This window comes from Myiozetetes cayanensis, unplaced genomic scaffold (genome assembly GCF_022539395.1).
Source record: "Myiozetetes cayanensis isolate MyiCay16 unplaced genomic scaffold, myiCay2020 scf5-8, whole genome shotgun sequence".
Classification (NCBI taxonomy): Eukaryota; Metazoa; Chordata; class Aves; order Passeriformes; family Tyrannidae; genus Myiozetetes; species Myiozetetes cayanensis.
In genome coordinates, this window is record NW_026087742.1 from 96392846 (window position 1) to 96409318 (window position 16473).

Below are 16473 nucleotides of genomic sequence, written 5' to 3' on the forward strand. Positions count from 1 at the left end.
ACAAAATCACTGCATGGGACTCTAATGTGAGACAAGGTAAGAGAACAAACAGCCCTTAGGACATATTAGTTGCATTGTTTAATATATTTCTACCAGATAACTTTATGACTGTGTTATATAAAAACATAGAAATACAACACTAAGTTTAACTATGTACATATATTTCCTCTGCCATCTTATAACTATATACAACTCCTTTAAAAAAAGAAAAGAGACAAAAACTGAGCAACAGTGTTCTGAAAAGGAAGCTGAAGGCAAGAACACATTCTGGAGCAAATAACTAAAATTCTTCTCTTACTGTAACTAGCCACTATGATTCCTCACAGCTAAATCAAATGTAGATCCCCCTCAGAGGAAGCCATTTCTATACCACAGATGTTCAAACTGTAGAAAAGTCAATGTTTGTTACTGGTTAACCCAAAGTAATTAAGTTAAAGAGATGACTGAATGTAAGAAATAATTATAAAACTGATCAGCCTAACAGTTCATTCTGGTGACATAACTGCAGTTTGTAAATATAAACCAAAATTAAATTATCATGGGTAACAGCATGGCTCACACTGTCATCTAATTTTAAACATCTGGATTTAACACCAGAAAATGGATATCACAAATAATAGTCAGGTTTTCTTTGGGATTTACACTAACACTGCTATCACCTGTAACGTGCTAATTTCTATCACAATGATATGATGGGTCCTCCTGTAGATGAATGGCTACAAATAGAACTATATTGACCAAAAACCTTGCATTGGTATTTTCTAAAAAGTTCATGCAAAGTCATCTTCAACTTTCATTGCTATTACAGACTGAAATATCTAAAACCACAAGTTAACACACACCAAAATACAAACACTAAAAAAAAATTACAATCAAAGTAATTAAAAAAGAAATTAAATAAAATCAGCAACCATCACCTAAATTATGAGACACAACAATATTTGTTCTCTGTCAGCATCAGTAGGTTCCTAGAAAGACAGTCATCAAAACCCAAAGGTCATTACCAATGAAACAGCAAAAGATCAGTGGTTTTTAAAATAGACTATGTATTGCTTGGATTAAATTTTCATCTTTAAGTATGGAACACCTTTTCTCTTTTTACAGCACTGTCTTCTCAAATGCACAGAAAAACTACTAGATAAACACAAGCTGTAAAAACAAATGAGCCACAGGAATCCTTGTGTCTCCACCACACTTGTGAGTTATGACTGCCTTCTTGTGGTTTCACAGACTTCACTCTTACCACTTCTAAGACTGATCTCAACTGAGGTCTTATTCTACTTAGCAGAAATTCCTATTAATCTGTAAAAGAATCCAGATGAAATAAACTTCACCTCACCGTGCAATAGGAGGAATTAAATACACTGACATTAACTTGAAGATATTAAAGTTATATATTGAATCTCACATTAAGATATATTTGGGCCAAATTCTGCACACATTTCTTGGGATTAAGTAATCCAGTTGAAGTGAACAGAAACTAATCTATTAGCACTAACATGGTAAGCAAAAGATAGCTTGTTGACTATTTGCTGTATGCCTTATTTCAAAATTCCCACCCTTCCGAAAAGTTAATGTGCCTTTTCTGTCATGTCATAAAGTAGATTTTCTATACATATGAAATAATGAGACAATACAAGCATATGCCAACTCAAGGATGTGACAGAAGTGTAGCCCATTGGGAAATTACACCAAAAAGAACTAAATGCATTCTTAAAATGTAATGCTTACTTATGCAAAATGCAATATAAATGTAGACATACATGACCTACTTTAGTATATTTGAAAAAACAGAAATGGTTACAAAATACAGTAGTATTCAATGTTTCAGAAATGTGCACATGCTGCTCTTAATGCTGATTTGACTCCGTAACTGAAAATTATAGCTCGTATTACTATTCTGTATAATTATAAGATTATTGGTTGACTCCCAACAGCATGTGAAGTGGTATGCTTACCACAGGCTGCATTTGCCTGCACTGCCTACCAAAAGATCCTTCCAGAATCAACTACAAACACCCCAGATCATCTCCACACTAGAAAGTCGTGTGAAACACAGAAACACATCTGTTGAGCAAAAAAACTTGGTGTTGATGGATTTGATGCCTGCACTACACATATTCCAACTTCCCCTTTCCCTTCAGCTAGTTCTAGTCTGGTCCCATGGACACAATGCCGACTAAAGCACATTAGGTCACCCTGCATCATCTCTCCCAGTTATGTTAATCCAGAAGAAATCCACTGCATGAACTCTTTGACTGGTCCATGATGTGAAACAAAAGAGACTCATTCCAAAAGCAAACTCTGATCCACAACAAAATACTAATGTGTAGATGCACCTCAGACACTTCTAACATCTCCCAAAGACGCAAGAGTGGTAATTCAGTGCTTCCTACTAGGCTAGATTTTCCACAAAACCCACACTGTTCCAGGGCCATTCAGGGTAGTGTTCCTTACTGGACTTTCAAAATGCTTAGGGTTCTGCTGTTTCACATTCTTAAGAAGCTAACCACACACACACAAAACAAAAAATAATCATAGGTTTCTAGATCATCAAGAATGTCCATTATAAATAGTCTAACTATAAACATGAGCATGGAATATTCAGATATTCCATGCAGGTTGCATTGTCATGGAGTAATTCCTGATTACAAAACTGCTAAATGCTCTGTGCTACATAGTGGTCATGTGCAGTTTTACTGTATTTTCTCCTATTCTGTTCTGGTATGCATGAGAGGGACACCATTATATACTACATTTGTATCTTTGGCAAGAGTATGCATGCACGCCCCCTCCTTCAAACTTAGCAGCTCTTCATCACCCAAGTTACTATGACTCAGTATCAGGCACCATCAAATGTTACGCTCACATGCTTATGTTTAACATACTACCTATTTCCAATACAACTGCATGAAATTCACATGATAAATTTCAGGAACTCATTTCCATTCTCTTTGGCGTGTGTTACTAGTTTACAAGGTACTAAATATTTCAAGCCATAGTAGCAGCCATATCTACCACAAGCTGATGGATACATACATTTCCCTTTTAAAGGAAAACAAACAAATGAATGAATAAATTCCATGCAGCACCTTTTTCAACAGAAAATATTTGTGAAAAATATCTCCTTATTTCAATTGTCTTCATGTATTACTATAAAATTTCTCCTCTTTGATCTGTGCAAAGCAATAAGTTCAAAAAAGATCACTGCCAATACAAATACTGTTTCATTGTCAAAGTTATTTTAATATATTTAAAGCATGTAGTAAAGTATAACCTTAGCAGTAAAAATGCTGCACAAACAATGATCCTACAGATGAAATACGCAGTCTAAAGTTTTACTACAATCATTTATAGTTTCACAGACTCTTTAATATTTATAATATTTTTTTCTATATAAAAATCATCTTTTGGAGGAACTATTGAAGTTCATAACAAAGCTCTCAAAAGTAACTACTGTAAAAATTAACACAATTCTTGCAGCTCTAACAGTTGCATAAACAGTCTTTGGAGATTTTTTTTTTTCCCCATTTGCTATAGAAGACCTGCTCAGTCAGTAAAGAACACCTCACCAGACCTGGGAGGTTTCTTTTCCTAGAAACATTTGCAGAAGGGTTCTGTGGTGATTCAGGAATTAAAGAACTTTTCAAATAAAAATGACCCTTGGACTCAAACAGAACAGCCTATCTGCAATCTGAACATAAACCAACACAATATTGTTAGCATACACTCAGAAAGCACTAATTCAAAGAAGCATATGTCAGCCACACAAAACAGTCTTTCACCACAACAGGCAGCATTTCAGGAAGAAGTCTTATTTCCCAGACATATTTTAATTATAAGTCTTCCCATACATATGCCTTCATTGTATACATTGCAGAGACACAGACAAGATGTAATGGGTGCAGTTTAATAAGCCCACGACTTTATTCTTTCATCTCTAAAGCACAACCCAACAACAAATCACATCATGCAAGTCAACACTCTTCTCTCCTTTGCTCCTCTTGTTTTGGTCCTTGGCCTTTCTCTTCCCAAACCAGCTCTCACTTTTGCAGAAAGTCAACACACAGGATTGCCACATTAAGCCTACAATAAAGATTAGTGGATGCCAATTGCATACTGCTCAGATATCACATATCACATCATTTAATCAATGTCCTCCTCCTAACTGTATCATGTAACAAGAGGAGGTTAAGATGCCCTTCTCCAGACCAGTTCAGTACTGCTCTCCTTCCACAGCTCCCAGACCTGTAAACCCTGCTCACATTTGACTGTAGACCACATCTTTATTCCTATCCTATTCTAAGCAATGGTAATAGCTCCCACAACAGCAAATGTTGCAATGACATTGTGTTGACAATGGATGAAAAACAGGCATCAAGTGAAGGAGCACATAGAAGAGTGGGTGAGTCTTTCCCTTTCCACTTGAAATTTAACACACCTGCTAACTTGATCCTAGCTGGGATCCTTTGGCCTTGCAATGCTGACAGTCTACTCTTGTCAGAGAACCATCCTTTTAATGCAGGTTACCATAGATTCTTGCCATTTTTAGGGGCTTTTTATAGTTTGTTAAAAGCTGCATGCCACAAGAAATGTTTATTACACAGGACAATTGCTGCAGTCCAGTCTTCTAGACCACCTTGCAACCTACCTAAGACTGTGAAAGGACAGATGAACAAGAGAACAAACCAACATTAAATTCTGTTGAGAAAGATATCCTGAAACTACTCATACAATTCAAACTACAAGGATATTAACTGTATCTTTCTACAGTGACAATCTTCAGTGGGAGATTTATGTTGCCTCATCACATTGCCATAAAATTTCCCACAAACATAAAAGCACTTCATACACCAAGTTTTTAGAATACAGCCTGATAACTAGCTAATGAAAACATAACATAAAAAGAAAATTATCCTCTCTTCAAGGCAGTACTGAAGCATTTGTCATTAGCACATCTGGTTACCAGAAATATAGTTGTTATGCAGAGCAATCATTTGCTGACAGGTCCATCATGTTTCAGAACTTTCTGGCATCAGGTGAAAGAAGTAAAACATAAATGAGGTTAATCTCTACTGAAGTAACTGAAAGGTTTGTAACTGAGAGATGTCAAAGTTCAGCTTAAGTCCCTACCTATGCCACAGTATTTTAATGCCTCCAGTTAATGCAAACGATTGGATAGGAAATTTCAGAGTTCTATTGCAAGTATCAAACTGGTTCTGATCAAGTATCTGCTGGTTCTGAAGCCCAGCATTTGCTTTTATATCTTTAATCTAAAATCAACAGCCACCAAAAAAACCCCCATAATAATATATATCCTTAAGCTTATAAAATATGGACAACGGTGGTTGTCAATAACTTGTACTATCAGCAGGCACTACTTTTTCTCAAATCATCCTTTTTTGCAGAACTGACAAATATTTTAGTTGTTTCATCTTTGGAAAGTGTCAGATACTTATGGTATGGTCCAGGTATTCTATTCCAATCATAATGTTTCCTTCCATTTTACTAGCATTCTCACCTGTGTAAAGCAATTAAGAAACACAGTGAAGGGGGCTGTGGTACTACAAGTATATTGATAATATTCGGTACTACAAGTATATTGATAATATTCAAGTTTCTTTTTCCTTGGACTGAGGAGCTCTGCTCGATTTGCTTTCTCAGTAGGAAGTTCATGGGTGAGAACAACTTGACTGAGGCTCGATCTGTACCAGATGGTTCTACTAGGTATGAGTAAGTATCTTAGAGGCATGAAAATTTTACATCTGCTCCTGTTATTAAGAGGATAAGCCATGCCTGTTGATGAAACTTACAGAGATGCTTTGGAATCCCTGAGGGCACCTGGATACAAGGAGTAACAATCAGTAACTGGTCAATATTTCTTTCTAAAAAAATATTTGTTTACTGTCTTCAGTGGCACCTAGCTCTGATTACATCAAAAATTGCTTCTACCTTCCTTAATATCTGAAAGAATCTCTTCTAAAAATATCTTAATTTGAAGTCAAGGTGCTTTACATCTGACAAATAACTGCAATGCAGTTTTACTTTGTCCTAAAGCATAGTACCATTTACTACCACTCTGAATTGTAAAGGAAGATGTCATGATACAGTAAGATCATATTTAACAAATTCAAGTTAATTTTAAGCAGAATACTGGGAGTTTTCTCAGGTTTATCTATAAACTCTGAACAGACATTTACAGTATATTTTCACTGGCCTAAGCTTATTTCCATTTAAATCACTGGATATATCCCTACACTTGATAGTAATGTAAGATTCAGGTCAGTAATGAAAGCTCCAGAAAAATCATGTCAAACTACTAATTATATAAATGGAAGAATCAGCAAATATCAGTCAGAAGTTTGAAGGGTCTCCAGCTAAAGAAAACAACATGAGCTTACACTACATTAATGTGTCAGATCTCTTCAGTCTTTATAACTACCTGAGTCATGTATTCTACTCCAAAACAAAGGCAGTCAGTGTATTCTTTTGGAAACTCTAAATGTTCACTCTTTTCTACAGTTTGGAAAATGGCTCAGGTTAGGTTTAACTTTCAAGTTTAGTCCACATTGCTGCTCTTCTTTTCTACTTAAGGACAGTTTTGATTAGTGGAAGAAGTCTTGAAATAATTATTGTTTGCTGTTGCACATTTACTGCCGCTGTAATTACAGCTTTTCTGCTGCCCACTGCTCAAATGCCTACTTGTGTGATTCTCTGAATAAACTAAATCTTTTACAAGATGAATTAATATGCTGCATGTGCAGCGTTGAAGGCATTCCTACTCCACTTGGTCAGTGAAGATCCACTAGATAGAAACCAAAAGCTTACTGCCTCTCCCATTGTTTATTCAATTTTTAAACTCAAAGAAAAAATTCAACAATAGCCGCTAGCTGCAAAAATCTACATCTTCTTTCCTTATTTATTCTGACAAACATGTCCTATAGCTGCTACTCAGTACTATATGAAGTGACACGCACTTTATTAATTGGATCATTTTTACCTCTTTGGGTCAATTCGTCTAATCCCAGATCTCAGTTCATAGTTGCATAGAAAGAAATCTGAAAACAGAAGAAAGCCTCAAGCTCCCTTAGCCCTTCCCAAAACTGCTAGATAGGAATCAAATGTCACTCTTTGTGACCAAGAAAAATGGGGGCAGGTAATGATGTGATTCATTATTGTCTAGTTGTGGTTACACAGTAATATGATTTCATTGTTTTCAAAATGAGCTATAACCATCACCTAAAAAAAAAAGCCACCCTATTGAAATAGTTTCTATGTAGAGATTCAAATTCTGGAAAAAAAATGACAAGTAGTCACTGTATTAGGACAGAAATATAATGACAATGATGATGATGACAGTTACACTAACACTACTACTAATACCAAATTTTTATCACCCCTTCCTCATTTTTTGCTGCCTCATTTTCAGCCATGTATTAAATTCAAAGAAAACCCAAAATCTTGCAGCAAGGGAGGTTAGAAAATGAATTTATAGTGTCTAGGTCCAAAAATGCCCTGAGGCTTGACTGGAATGTTCCAGTCACTAACAGTTAAAAAGCATTAGAAGTTAAATACAAATGATGTATAGTCCCTACATTCATGGAGTAAATTATTAGATGAGAAATCATGTTCATGTACATGAGCTGTGATCACATCTCTTTTTTTAAAATATAAATTAATGTGAATATAACTTCCCTAAAGAGTAATCCATTAAAAAAAGAAAAACAGATTTATGTTTATAAATTCTCATAAGAATGGCAAAAAAAGGTTGAAGTATGTTTGCATTGGATGAATAGAGTACATTACTCTCATCCAATCTTCACCATCAACCCCAATTTCTGGCTCCATGGACAGAAGACATTTGCTCTGAAGCAATCCTATTTCCCTCATATTATCTTATAATAGGATCCATGACAGCTGGATTGCAACCCTCACAGGCAGAGAAAACAAAGTCTTCAGTACCTTGGCTAGGTTTGCAGTTTCAGTTGTGACCACCTGAGAAATTACAGTGGCAGCAGTTTGTCTTATTTCTGACTTAAAAGACATTTTTGTAGTAGACGATGTCCAACACACTGCCTGGGGAGGCCACTTCCTTTTTCTACTGTATGGGAATAAAACATATGTACAGCTTTTGTCTCATCATATGATCAAACTTTACCATATATGTGCAATACAGTATACCCAGCACTTCTGAAAACACACAGAACACATGTATGAGAAGATTCAAAGCTTTTTCCAAAGAATCGGGATTACTACTTATTTCAGAATACATGTAAGTAAATCACAACATGGACTCAAGAGAGCAGGCAGCCATCACCAGAAAATATTTCTGGTTGAAAACTCTCAAGAGAGTAAGTTAAAAATGTTTGGAGAAAAGGAATCATTCAGAAAGCCAAAGTAGCCTGTTTCTTTGTCCCTCTTTTTCACAATCCATCAATGTGGTTAAAGGAAAAGATAGAAATGAGGAACAACCTGCCATCACCAGGACATACTAAGTCCATAAACTGCCTTCAGACTCCCAAGTTACTTTTAGGAAAGAAATGAATGAAAACAAGCTGAAAAGAAGCCAGTCACAGGTCAGCAGCTTTACTTGGACAGGCTCCACACTTGAGCACCCCTGATCTAGAACAGATTTAATATTTATGGGCCTGCACTGGTATACATGACAGTACCACAAATTACTTAGAATTCTGTGGTGAATTTTCTTGGAGGTTTTACCTGTAAGAAAAGGATTTTCAAAACATTTTTACAAAACTACAAACAGGAAAATTTGACCTTTTTAAACAAAATAAAACTCCAAGCAGCTGACAAAGAATGGAAATAAAAAACATTCACAAAAAAACATTTACAAACAACTCTCCCTACCCTTTTGTGTCTGTTCTCTGTTTCCAGCCCTAATTTCAATTAATTGTGTCACAGTAAATTTTACAGTGCCCTCTTCTCCTAGATAATTTCACTTTGCAGCATTGTGAGCTTGTGGGAGGTCACCTATCTCCAGTTTTCTCCCTTCTGAAACTCTGTGTCTCTTCTTTTGCTTCTCCTGCAAGTTCCAGAGCCGTGCCTTCTTCAGGAATCTCATCTACTTACTAGGACAGTCATACCTTTTGCAAATTTGAGACAAGTCTCTTCTTTTTTAAAGGACAATTTATTGTAACATACAGACCAAGAAAAACCAAAGCAAAACATGCAGTGTCCTTAACTTAAAGATATAATAAGTCACAGGGGAACTTTCTCATGGTGAAAATGTATTTTCCTGTATTATATTTGTATATAACTTTGATGTCATACCTCTTTGACAGTCTAGAGAGACATAGAGGTGAAAACATGATTCACAGAAGATAAAGCAAATTTGATAAAAAGTTTGGACTGATGTTCTTCCCCAAATCTGGAAATATTTGATATTCTTTTCACTGGAAGAAATTGAATGTGTGATTTTTTTTTTTAATCAGAGATGAAAGGAACAGTACTCTACTTTCAAGTTTAAAGAGTCCACTTACCTTTCAACATCCCGAGTTCTTCACCTTTGTGTCCTGTGATGTCTTGGTCATTAAAAGACTAAAAAAGGGATACAACTAGAGTTGGAATACCAAGTTCACAGCACTCTACTTTGTTGACAAAGGCTGTATGGACCTGATCCAGCTGAAATCAACAGAAGGCTTTTCATGGACTTCAAAGGTTTTTGAAATATAAGGCCTTATAAGGCTCAGCTGTGGGAAAGGTCAAAAAATGAAGATTCTTGGTGTAAACTCCTAGACAAGTGCTTTTTTTGGTTCAGGGTTAACACTTGCTAGGTACTAACTACTAAATATCAGTACTAATGTGTCTGTCTTCTGTGTGATGTTCCTGATACTTAGTCATTAATACTATTTTCAATCTTTAAAAATATGGATACTAAAGTACAGCATTTTCTTTTTCTGTTTACAGAAGTTGTCTATGTAATCAAACACAGATAATCTGGGAAAGCAAAAATTCACATTGTTAATTCACAAGCTGGTTTACATCTCTATTGGCTATTCAATCTCCTTTTGTAGACACACACAAATTCAGCGCTCAGTCTTAAGAAGTTTGCCCTTTGCAAAATGACAAAGGTTGAGCATCTGGAAAATCAGTCTGTTTTTCAAGCTATCTCAGAAATGTATTGTTTGGTTGGTTTTTTTAAATTTACAAGACTCTTTCTAAACCAAATACATTTAAATACAGTTCAGAGCACTAGTTAATTACATAGACAACCCATATGCAGACAACTAGTAATGTTTTAATATGAACACTGCTTATCTTTAAAACCTTTCGCTCTGCAGTATGTGAATATCATCTTCCAATGGAAAAAGGATTTACATTTTAGTACTCCAAGTGTTTTTCTTTCAAAAGTTTACTAATGCTTTTCAGAAGCAACATCTCTTCCCTCTCTCTAACATGCCTGTGACATTAAAACTATGCTTTGCCAATATTTTCTATACATAAATGTCTGTCTCAAAACATATTAGTAACATTCCTGTTGGATTTATTTCATCTGGTATCAGGTACATTTACCACATTAACAGAGGTTTTAATTTTATGAACACAAGCAAGACAGGATAAAGATTTTCTTTATTAATATGTAAGCACCCACAAGTAAAATGAGAGAAAAGTATCTTGGCAACTCTTATTGTTCAATACAATTGTTAATCATTCACTTCTGTTTTCATACAGTTCATTTGCTTTGCATTTAAAACTTACACTTGAGGCACAGACAGACATTTTAATGTGGGAAAGCAATAGGCAAGTTTAAGATCCGAAACAAGTTTAAGATCCGAAACCTGCATAATCAAAACTGCTAGAAAACAACAACCCAGCTTTGTAACCCCCATGCTTATATCAACCATGCAAGCTATCACCAATGCCAAAGACATTTGACTCTAGTTATGACAAATCTAATATAACTCCCACTGAAATCAGAGAGGTTCATACCAAACCAGGTTACAACAGCAAAGACTAACTGTGGCTCAATCCCACAGTATGGTGAATAATGCAGGTCTTTCCACTAGATGCAACCATTATTATTCAGAACAAACCTTTCATCTTCAAAGTTTTTATGTAAGATCCTACTATAAGATCCGTGCACCTCTTGTTCACAACAGCAGATCTCAATAATAAGAGCAGATCAAATGCCAGAATAATTATCCAGATCATGTACCATATTAACAGTAAAGACAGGAGAATGACTGGGACTTCTAACAAGTTGTGAGGAAAATAAAGTAATAACAAATGTTAAAATCTGTCTATGGAAATAAATTAACAGCAGTGTCCCTTACAAGACAGATGAAAGCCAGAATTATTTAATACAAGGACTATTTTTGGAAAGGAGTCAAGTACTGAAATGGCAACATGAGCAGATGGCACATATCTTCACACACAGAAAAGATTGTCAACATGTCCCAAAAGATCTAAGCAAACTCAAGTATCTGAGCAGCCTGTCCATTGGAACTGAAATGTTCTGGGAATAACACACTACATTCTACTACATCTCATTATGAAAGTACCAAGTATCTTTTCAAAAGATTTCATGAAAAACAAATTTGGTTTCAGAATCATTCAAGACAGTTATAATAAATGGTTTCTTCATGATCTCCACCTTCTTTACAGCAGAGTACAGAGAGACACATACACCCTAGACTATCGCCCTGGCCTACCACCTTCCCAGCTGGAACCTATTGCATATTTTTGCAGGTGCAGTCACTTTGGAGTTACAAGCAATTTGAAGATGTGCTGGCATTTAAACAACTAGCTGCCTGACATGTAGGTGAAATCTGGTATTGGTTATCTAGAGGTAACCACTTGCACACTATTTGCTTGCAGATATACAGTCTGAGAACCTTTTACTATTTAGTTAGAAGAACTGCCTGTTTTCCCTCAAAAACTTGTCCTGACAAGTAACAGTCCTTCTACAACAGTAAAAACAACCTCCTAGCACCATATAGTTATCAGTCACTCGATATAACAAACTTTTAAGACCTTATTCTTTCCTCTCACAGCTACTAAACATTATGCCTCATAAGGTTCTATTAGATTAAAACAATGTTTCTCCACACTTTCAAAAACAGTTTTGAGTTAGCCTTGGCTCATCTAGCTTAGTACTAATTCTTAAGTACCAATCCGTAGTACACTACTATTAGATTTACACTAAATCACATTTACAAGGGGAAATTTCTCTCTAATTTCCTTCCATGTATCATGAAACTGGCTTACCACTTGAGGGATGTCTATGCTGTATCAAAATTTTCAACTACAACTCATCCACTATTAAAGTAAGTCAACTTAGGAATTAACACAGAACACCTATGTGACCAGGTTCATCCGGAGTGTTGCTGGTATATTTCTAAATAGTACCCCTATTAACGAGTTTAAATAATCTCTCATGAGCCTCTTCAAGCAGTAATCACAATTCTGGATCACACTACATGTATAAATCCTAACGTACCTGTACTTCCCCCTTAAGAATAAAGAAATGGATTTGCTAAGATTCGATTTACTACTGAAGATTACCCACCAAAACAACAAATCTACATGAGATGTACTGATATCTAAAAATATGGAAAAAACCCTGATTTGACTTAGCATTAGCATTTTTTTAATGCACTGACAATCATAAATGGACATACATGAACTCATGTAAGAAAACATAAATCGTGAAAATTAATTAAGAAGTAACAATATTTAGCAGGTGTTATACCTTTAAAATGTAGCTAATCCTATTCTTTATTCTAGTCACTCCTTCACATCTGGAGTACTAGGTCCAGCGCTGGGCTACCTGTTACATGGAGAGATGTGGACTTAGCAGAGGGAGTCCAGCAAAGGGAAAGTAGTATCTCTCACATGAGAAGAAGCTACGAGAACTGGGAACGTTTCATGGCTAGGCTTTGCGAATGAAGATTTGAGAAGGGTTCTACCCACACTTGCCACAAGTGCGCTGATTGCTAAAAAGGCCAATGCGAGATAGACGTCTAAGTCCGGTTGCAGAAGGTACAGCAGAAAGACTCTCCAGGTGATATCGACAAGACAGGAATGTTTAGCCTTGAATAGAAAAGGTTCAAGGGGTTCTCATCAATGTTTATAAGCACCTGATTGGAGAGAGTAAAGAAGATGGAGACAGACTCTTCTCACTAGTCTGTTAGTGCTCACTAACTAGCACTGTTAGTGCTCAGTAACAGGACAAGAGGCAATGGCCAAAAACTGAAACATAGGACACTCCATCTGAACATAAGAAAACACATTTTTCTTACTGTGAGGGTGATTAAACGCTAGAACAGTTTGCCAGGAGGTGCTGGCCAGCCTCAGCTACTCAGTCACTTTGTAAGCATGTGTCTGTGGCCTCTCCTGTGATTCCATACCACAAACACAGACAGTTTTACTGGTAAGCACCCCTAATTCCTGTGGCATGTTCTACCACCCTCTCAGGTTTTGACCCTGTAAGCAAGACTAACTGCTCCTCTGCCTTAACTAACTTATCAAGCTGCACACATTAAGTAGGAAGATACGTAAGAGGTCTGTAATAGATGCCAATCGCTGAGGTTGTATCTAAAGCAGGGTTGAGAAATCAGTGGGTTAGTCTTCTTACCATTCTTTCTATAACTAGGAGACACTAGAGTTCCTGCTCCAACTGGGACGAGCTTGTGTTTAGTTTGCTTCAAAGGTTGAATCAGATTACAAGATAAGTGGGCATCTCTGAAATAAAAAGAACTCCAGAAATTGCTACTAGTTGAGATGAAAAGAGGAGGGGAGTGGCTAGAAGGAAGGAGAAGAGAAAGGGATGAAAGGAACATCTTATCCTTTAGCCAGTATGGAATAATAGGGCTCAAACCTGCATGTCCTACAGTCCACTGTGTCTTATCAGTCTCCTGTGTAAACACTGGATGCATGATGTACTGTAAACCTCTCCTCCTTTCCCTCATTAAAAGACAATGGAGAGCTTAACTTTTACAAATGAGAGCACTTTATCTTCCAAACATTAAAGTCATTTCAGGAGTTTAGTCCTTGGTGATTTATATAAATTACCTTAAGCTTTAGCAGGTTGAGGTTAAAAGTCTGAGATTCTCAAATGATTACAAAAAACCAGTTTCAAGACCTAAGTGAGTAATTCCCTGCTTATTTCACCCTGGATAATTAAAATGTAATCACGATTGTTTGGCAATGTGCATTCTGTCAGCAGTTTTACATCGAAAAAGAAATCTTGCCAAGAAAACACACACACACACGCAAAAGTCTTTCACCATGAATTGTCTTGATCTAAACTGTCTCTTTAGCCACTGAAACTGTAAAACAAGTAAGTTACAACTTCTTGACAATGCAATAAAAAATACTAATCCCTCTCTGGGATAATGAACTATTTTAATGGGTACCCTCCTTTCAGACCATCCCGTGATACAGGGACCACGCTGACAGCGAGCGCTCCTCCGCCTCTGACCTCGGCGGAGCCCCGCGGGGCGGCGGCCAGGGCAGGGCAGGGCAATCCCTTCCCCACCCGCTTCGGGGTGCACCCGCGGTCTCTTCAACCCAAATCCGGCTGCAGGCATCCAAACACTTCTGCCGTGGCAACGCACATACTCAGCTTTCCTTTCACACTGACCTTTTTTTTTTTTTAATCTGGCTATCCTTAAGTACCTCTCAAACCTGCCTTTTCTGCCAACACCTTTGTCCCGAACACTGCTCCACCCAAAGCATTTGCCAGGGTGCTCCCGGTTTCTCACCGCCCGGCAAGCCCGAGGTGAGTGAGCGGCGCTCCCCGCCGGGTGCCCGGGGCGGCGCCGAGATTGCCACTCCAAGCGGTGAGGGTAGCTCCCTTCCCACCGAGCTGGCCAGCCCTTTCCCAAAGCGGCCCGGGTGCTCGGCAGGCAGATGGAATTGCAGCTCTGAATTGCAGCTCCATCATTCAGATGAAGTCGACTCCGTTTAATATTTGCGCAGTGTAGAACAGGTGGGGAAAGAAAAAGGGAAGGGTGCGCGTGTGACTGGAAAAGGGGAAAGGACGGGCAGACACCCGCTGCTCTTGCACCAGCTCCCGCACTGCTTCCAGCATTTCATTTTATGCCACTCAGGTCTCCCACCACTTCAACCCCTTTTTTCCTCCCACTATATGCCTATTTTCCCCCCTCGTTAGCCAGATATGTGCCTCTCTGTCCCAGGAAATTAAAAAAAAAAAAGAGTGAAAAGTGTTACTCCCACCCTCACCTCCCAGGAGGTCAGAACTAAGTATTACTCGTTCCCGATTATCGCTCTTAAAAATAGGCTCAAACTTTCCCACCAGGCTGGAGAAGCGAACCACCCGCGGGCGCACCGCAGGCAGGCGGAGCCCGGCGGGATCGCCGCCGCACCGCCTGCAGCCCGGCAGGACGAGCGCACCCCGGCCCGGCAGCACCGAGCTCCGGCCGCCCTCCCGCCCCACCGCCTCGGACACCGCCGGAGGCAGCTCCTGGGGCCCGTCCCGCCCTGCCAGGGGCAGCGGCCGAGAGCGCTGGGCACCTGCGAGCAGCCAGGGCACAGCGGTGTCCCCGCCGAACCCCACGGCCCGCCCGCGGCGAGCCCGACGGACACCCACCGCGGCACCGGCGGCGCTCGGCGCTGCCGCGGGGCCGTGCCCACCTGTTCGGCGACTCCAGGTGCCGCCGGCGGCTCCCCCAGCGCGCACACCATCCCCTGGGGGCGCGGCCCCCCAAGTTTGCCAAGAGGCGCTCCGGCCCCGGCCGTCCTTTCCGCCCCCACCCTGCGCCGGTGCCGGGGGACCCTCACCCTCCGGGCGGCGGCAACGGGGCTCCCCTGCGCGGCGCCATGCCCCTACCTGGAAATGCTTGAAGAAGGCGGAGATACGGGTGATCTGGAGGCTCAGGCACCTGGAGGTGCATCTGGCGGTGGAGAAAACCTCGTCCTGCCTGCGGGCGGAGGCGGCGGCCCCCTGTCCGTCGGGGCTGCCGCAGGCGGCGGTCACCCAGAGGATCAGGGCGAGGGACACGCCGGGCGCCCTCCGCACCATCGCTCTGCGGGAGAGGAGGGCAGAGGGGCGGCCGGGCGGTGCGGGGGGCGGCAGGCGCCGGGGTGAGTTCGCTGCCGCTCGGCGGGCTGGTGCCGGGCTGCGCCGGGGACGGACACCTCCGCGCGCAGAAACTACACAAGAAAGTTCAATCATTCAACTCCTCTCACCCCCGTCCTCCCTCCCTCCCCGGCCCACAGCCCTCCCCCGGCGGCAGCGGGCGGGCCGATGCTGACAGCGGCCGCGCCATTGGCTGCGCCGAGCGGCAGCGGCGGGGCGGGCGGGCCCTGTGCCCGCGGGCAGGTCGGCGGGGCCGCCCCGGCTCCCGGACCCTCCGCCGGAGCCGCCACCTGCGGAGCTGGGAGCAGCCCCAGGGGCCGCACGCCCTGTCCTTGCCCGCAGGCGGGCGGGGTGGGGGTCCCGCCTCGCTGGCACAGCGCTGAGTGCCGGGGCCGCAGGTAACCAGTCCTTAC

At 40.3% G+C, this 16473-nt stretch overlaps 1 protein-coding gene across 1 annotated transcript in view; it reads right to left on the bottom strand.

Annotated features, from left to right (window-relative positions):
* The window catches only part of ANOS1 (anosmin 1), a 132182-nt gene extending 116008 nt beyond the window's left edge, over positions 1-16174 (bottom strand). Inside the window, exon 1 of the mRNA XM_050333379.1 lies at positions 15812-16174. Coding sequence (XP_050189336.1) covers positions 15812-16156 — 345 coding nt within the window. The 5' untranslated portion in view covers positions 16157-16174. The remainder of the gene's footprint in view (positions 1-15811) is intronic.
* Positions 16175-16473: the final 299 nt, after the last annotated feature.